At 37.4% G+C, this 6,602-nt stretch overlaps 1 protein-coding gene across 1 annotated transcript; it reads right to left on the bottom strand.

Moving 5' to 3' along the window:
* Positions 1-744: 744 nt before the first annotated feature.
* LOC107772415 (ubiquitin carboxyl-terminal hydrolase 2-like) lies at positions 745-4,651 on the bottom strand. The gene is made up of 4 exons (XM_075233462.1): positions 4,220-4,651; positions 2,193-2,239; positions 1,961-2,063; positions 745-1,872 (listed from the first exon to the last, which is right to left on the bottom strand). Exons 1-4 carry the CDS (start codon positions 4,238-4,240, stop codon positions 1,087-1,089), a joined length of 957 nt encoding a protein of 318 aa, XP_075089563.1. The 5' UTR covers positions 4,241-4,651; the 3' UTR covers positions 745-1,086.
* Positions 4,652-6,602: the final 1,951 nt, after the last annotated feature.

Genomic DNA, 6,602 nt, shown 5'->3' with positions numbered 1-6,602 from the left:
CATTTCCTTCTCCCAATTTCCATTTGGATGCTTCTTCCTTCTATGTTTTAAACTTTACTAATATGATAAGCAAAATTTGTGTCAGGTCAAATGCAAGGCCAATATAATAAGCCAAGTCAATAAAATACAAGTGAAAAGTTCAAAGTATCCGAAGCAACATGTTTCAGCCAATTAAATAACATATTCAACATGATTAGTTACGATTCAACTGAACCAGTCAAATCAAGCGGAAAGACTCATAAAACGATCACTTCTCCACAACTATAAATATGTCAAAAGCACATCAAAGTTACAAGAGAAATAAATATGACTTTTGAAGACAACAACTTCAATCATTTCTCCACAGGTCTCAAGTTTTTTATTTATCACATTTAATCTTAATTTGTCTGTTCATGAAGATTAATTACAATGCTTTACGACTGTCAAAGTGTTTATGATGAATTCTTCTAAAAGAATTTCAAGTCCAGAGTTAGTGTTTCTACACAATCATTTGTGCTAGACTATTATTCTATCCAAATTATTGTTCGTAAAACCTAAAATTGTTGATTGCTATCATTTTGTTGCTTTAAAACAACCAACCATTACAAACCGTACTCCATTTAGTTTTGCCTTTTCAAATTGTGTTCGTGCTTATATTTATTAACTCAGTCTGGAATAAGTAATATACTTGCTATCGAGAAAACAAGGTGAAGATGCACTCCCTGCCTCTTTTATCACTTAATGGACGCTATGGAAACAAGGAAATTTAAGTAAACAAAATGCATTTACCCTACTTTGGTGGTAGCTGACTGATAAGGTACATAAAAAGATTAAATTAACAATCACTGAATATCTAGAACTTGCCAACTGGAATTAAGGAATATAACGCCAGATAGCATTTTGTTCAGCATGTATCAGAAGTTCAAATTAATGCTCAAACTTAGCCTGGAGAGCATGCAGCTCTCAAAGAGGCACATTCAGTTAACAACGCAAATGAGACGGTAAATCGTGAAAGAGAGCACTAGAGAAATATCAGAGATAATCCTGAGATTAAACATAAGTTCCACCAAAATACGACATTGTTTAGCCTGTGAAAAGTGAACAAATTCACCTAGGATTGGTGGTTTTCTGTTTCGCCTTCTCTATAAGAGGTCTCAACTGCTTCTTTTCAGCTAGAATTTTCAAAAAGTTGAAGAGAAAGGGTATGTAGTTGTGCTTCCGGCGGATATTTTCAGTTTTCCATTTCTTGAACTTCTCCTCCTCCCTCAATATTTTATCACTAACGGCTTCTATGCCAGAATTTACTTCTGATAAGGATTTATTGAGCGACTCCACTTGGCTGCTATCCACCATTCTCTCCGACTGCGATGCAGCCAGCTGCTGCAGAATACGCTCTCTCCTCTTCTGAAGCTCCTTCAGCTCCTTCAGCTCAGTGGTATACATCTCTTTCCTGTTCTTTACTACAGCCATCAGATTGAATCTTATTTCACTTTGGGAATACCTCTCAATACGTTCCTGAATAACCGGCTGCACCATGCGCAACCACTCGATATCACCTTGCCCACCAGGGCATGGCCCAAGACTGATTGGTCCCTCCTTCAATCCATCGAGCTCATACAACACACCATCCACAGGTATATAGCTGATAAAATGGTATACATCATCATCTTTTCCAGCAGCCTTCTGTTCTTCAGGCACAAATGGCTCAGGTCTTGCAAAACTATTATGGGCTGTGCGAATTGCTTCACTGTTGTTGATAGCTAAGCCTTTAAGCTCTGCTGGGAAATTCTTTGTGAATTCTTTTAGTGCTGATAGTTCTGGGCCTATATCAACATCTGGACTGTTCAGGAGAATTGACAGGATTGCTTGGGTAGCACAGGCATTGTTTATCACCTGCTTCACGTCATCAAAAGAGTTACAAGTCATAGTGCTAAGCAACTTCCGTTAGTTTAACCACACATATCATGTAAAGCCATTTGACCTGACTAGCAAAGAATAAGTTTGGGTTTGGATCCTTGATCACAAGGCGATCATCTTTTTCACCCGGACGCCATTTGAAAAGGAATACCAAGCCATACACGGGCCTGTGAAAAATCATAAGATTAAGTATTATTTCCTTTTGAAAGAATTGGGGAAACGCGAGCTTGAAGCTTCTGAGAATAAACTGTTTGCACAATCATACAATTAATGTTAACATGGCAGAATTAGTTTACCTAAGACTGTTGAGCTCATCAAGATCCAAAGAATACAACTCCTCAACCTGTTTCAACATGAAATAGCATGAGAAGAGAAAAAAAAATTAATCACCCAAAAATAAGTGGCTATCTGACCATTTTAACATCCCACCCTTCCCAATCCTCAGCTTTTCATTTGCTTTATCTCACAAGAAAAGCACATCAATCATACTTATCAGCTTCTACTGAAAGGGCAGAAACCCCCTTCATATAGAACTGAGATAACCACAAATATGTTGAAAGAGAGTCCAAAAGATGGGGAATGATGGACAAATTAGCCAAAGCTCCTCCAATCATGGCTAATTCTTGGTTTTTTTCCTCTTCATATTCATCATACAACAGAATCACAGGTTGCGCAGAAATGAATTAAGTACCAACATTATTCTTCCATAATTTGCAGATTTTAGCTTTAAACCAGGTATGGCATGAAATGAACGAATCCTATCTAGTTTCCAGTAATTACATAACATCATTTATTAAAATAGCAAACTGCTGTTGCCAGGAAGCCTGACAGGCAGTAAGATCTGCACCTAATCCCCTCGAGGTGTTAGGAGGGGAGAATAGTTTATTGATGTTGTAATTTGGGATGTTTTTCTGTAACTTTATTGTATCATCTTGGTACCTTCAACAACAACAACAAAAACAACAACCCGGTGAAATCCCACAAGTGGGGTCTGGGGAGTGTAGTGTGTACGCAGACCTTACCCCTACTCCGGAGGAGTAGAGAGGCTGTTTCCGATAGACCCTCGGCACAAGAAGATGGAACGAGACTATACAGCAGTAACATCAAAAGAAACCAGAAAGATAACACCAGCAACACAATAACCAGGAAACAGAGAGGAAAACAATAACACTAAGCAGTAATAATGGCACAGTACTACAGACGCAATGGAGTAATATGGACACAACAAGAGTCACTAACATCCTAAGACAAATCACTACCAGACTAGCTTCCTACAACCTAACCTACAGCCTAATGAGGTACAAAGGACACAACTGGACATCTTGGTACCTTGTTAATAAATATTTTACCTTATCAAAAACAAAAGTGATTATGACTGAAGGGTTACTCAATCGGATCGGGATAGTTGTTCTTTTTTGCTCCAACGCCCTCCAGGAACCACAAACCACACTTTAATTCAATGTATGTTCGTGCTGAACTATTTACACTTTATATACATGTATCATCAATAAAATGCATCCGAACTTTAGATAAAACCGTAACTAAGCCAGTTGCTTCCCATTGCTTTCTTTAGCGCTCCTCATGTGTGGCACTCCTCGCTCGTGGAGTTATGGAAATTCCTTTCAGCATCACGTGTGTCTTTTGTAGATTAGTTTTAAAGCTAAAAGTGATAGTAATACAGGATAGGAAAGTGGAAAGCTATGCTAAAACCACTATGGAAGGGGGAAACGTCAATATCTACCTTTTTATATATTTCCTTTTCTAGCTTATATGCTTTTTTCCTTCTTTTAAGTTCTAGCATAAAGGTATTCACCACCGACCAAAGGAAACGATTGCTCGAAATTCCTAAGCTTAAAATATATACAAGCCAACTATTTGCCTCATAACAAAATGTGATAATAGCAAAGATAAAGATTCCATTGAGTCTGCCTATGCCTTAGTGGCCAGAGTTACCCGGTACTTGTACTAGTAGGAGATATCAGGTACTCGGTGGAATAGTCGAGGTGAGCGTAAACTGGCCTGGACACCACCGTCATTAAAAACAGACTCCATTGAGTCGCATTACATACATCTCGGTATATAACGAGTAAATATAGATTAAGTCCATAATCGCATGTACATAAGAAATATCTGCAAAAGTGATGTATGATCATCACATTTATAAGAAAAATGAAAAGTAGGAAATCTCCAAAAAGCATGTTCTCATTGCATAGCCACACTTGAAATGTTCCAAACTAAAAGAGAGATTAAAACACCTATAATTAAAGAAAACAAATCATAACTGAAAAGAGAGTAAAATTTTTGAGAGTAAACCGAAAAATACCTGCACACCTTTTACTTGCATCTGTTGTATGAGTTCGGTAAAAACCCCTGCAGGCAAGCAACATCAGTACCTTTCATTCAAAGGTTGTACCAAGTGAGATGCATCAGGGAGATCATACTTCCAGCATTAAAATCACAGTGGCTAAAATTTAGAGGTCAGGCGGATTCAGAACCCCAATTTAGTTTCTGATCGTTAAGAAGAATAAAGATGAAAAAGGATGTTACATTGGATTGTTTCCACTCCTACTGGAGAGCACACTGTCCCTTACCCCCAAAAAAGCAAAACCCGTACCCAAAAATCCTTTTGCTTATTTTTTCATTCTGTGGATAATGATGGTGTCAAGGCTAGCACAAGTACCGAGTGAATCTTTCCATCAAGGCCTAGGCAGATGGGAATAAATTATCTAGTGTTTTTAAATTTCTGCTTTGACTTGAATCTTCAATGTGTGCACACACTTCACTAACTACTAGGACACATCCTTGGGTGTAGCACACCCGATGTAACACATCTAAGGCTGGCAAAACTGGCTCAAGCCCATTCAACCCACCCAGTATTTAATGGGTCGGGCATGACAGATTTCCTAATGGGCTATTTTGGGCTGCACCCATTTTAACCCACAAAAGAACTTAGCCCTAACCTAACCACATATTTCGTTCAATCACAAGAAGAAGAGAAATCAACTCAGAATACTTCTTGAAACCTTTCTCTCGGTACTGCTGTTGCAAGACCATATTGGAGGCATGAAACGCTGTGAATATTTTTTCAAGCATATCATAATCAGTGATAGTATCTCCACAGAGTTTCAATTTAGAAGTAATTCTGAACATCGTAGAATTATATTCAGAAACAGACTTAAAGTCTTGGAGCCTCAGATGAGCCCAATCATATCGTGCTTGTGGAAGAGTGACCAACTTTAAGTTGTCATATCTTTCCTTTAAGCCATTCCACAAAATAAGTGGATCTTTGACTGTGAGATATTCTATCTTCAACCCTTCATCAAGGTGATGACGCAAGAAAATCAAGGCCTTAGCACAGTCTTGGGTAGATGCTTTATTTTTATCTTTAATGGCGTCTCCAAGACCCATTGCATCTAAATGGATTTTAGCATCCAACACCCATGTCATATAGTTCTTGCCCGAAATTTCAAGGGCAACGAACTTTCTTTTCATAATATCAGTCATAATTAAAAGAGGAGAAAAGTTATACCTTAGTCTTCTCAAAGAGCTTCTTGAGACGGTAGAGTCTCGTGCTGATAACGTGTTATAAAATATAACTCAAAGTAACAATATGGAACAAGAAAAAAACAAGCTAAGAGATATATGGAGAAAGATAGAAGAGATTCTTATTTCTTCTTTAAATGTGTGTATTTTCCTATCTATTACAAGGCCTTTATATAGGCATAAAAAGTGAAGAAAATATGTCATTGAATATAGGCATGAAAAGTGAAGAAAATATGTCATTGAATATGTCATTAAGCATTTGAGATGAAGATCATGGAGGAAGAGTAGACATCCACCATAATTTGATATTTCTTATAACACTCCCCCTTGGATGTCCATAGATAATGTGTCTCGTTAAAACCTTATTAGAAAAAAATCCTAGTGAAGGAAAAAGAGTACACATGTTTAGGAATACGCTTTTTGGTTGCCTCATTAAAACCTTGCAAGGAAAACCCAGTGGGACAAAACCTTGTAAGGGAAAAAGAGTACACCGCGTATTAACTCCCCCCGATGAGAGCATCAATTCACATCCTTGAGCCTTCGCATCCCAATCTTGTACACTAGTTTCTTGAAGGTTGACGTCGATAGAGATTTGGTGAATAAATCAGCCATATTATCACTTGAACGGATCTGTTGCACACTGATATCACCATTCTTTTGAAGATCATGTGTGAAAAATAACTTTGGTGAAATGTGTTTTGTTCTATCTCCTTTTATGAATCCTCCATTCAATTGAGCTATGCATGCTACATTGTCTTCATACAAAATTGTGGATAGTTTGTTACATTTCAAACCACATTTGTCTCGAATTAGGTATATTACAGACCTCAACCATACACATTCCCCGAGTCTGTATACAATTTTATTTTTATCCAAGAAAAACTTGGATATTCCTTTTTACAGATGTGATGCTTTGATCAAATAACCTAGTTGACGTCTTGAGAAGTACTTGTGAAAGCAAAACCCAACATTTAAATTTTACTGAATATAAATACATGGAAGTTAATTATGTCCAAATACATGGATCAATATCTTTCTTTTATCATGCCATCTAGTATGTGAGCATATTTCCTTCTCCCAATTTCCATTTGGATGCTTCTTCCTTCTATGTTTTAAACTTTACTAATATGTTAAGCAAAATTTGTGTCAGGTCAAATGCAAGG

The sequence above is a fragment of the Nicotiana tabacum genome, chromosome 2 (genome assembly GCF_000715075.1).
Source record: "Nicotiana tabacum cultivar K326 chromosome 2, ASM71507v2, whole genome shotgun sequence".
Lineage (NCBI taxonomy): Eukaryota > Viridiplantae > Streptophyta > Magnoliopsida > Solanales > Solanaceae > Nicotiana > Nicotiana tabacum.
Note: the sequence above shows the minus strand (reverse complement) of the source record. Positions and strands in the feature narration are given on the sequence as shown.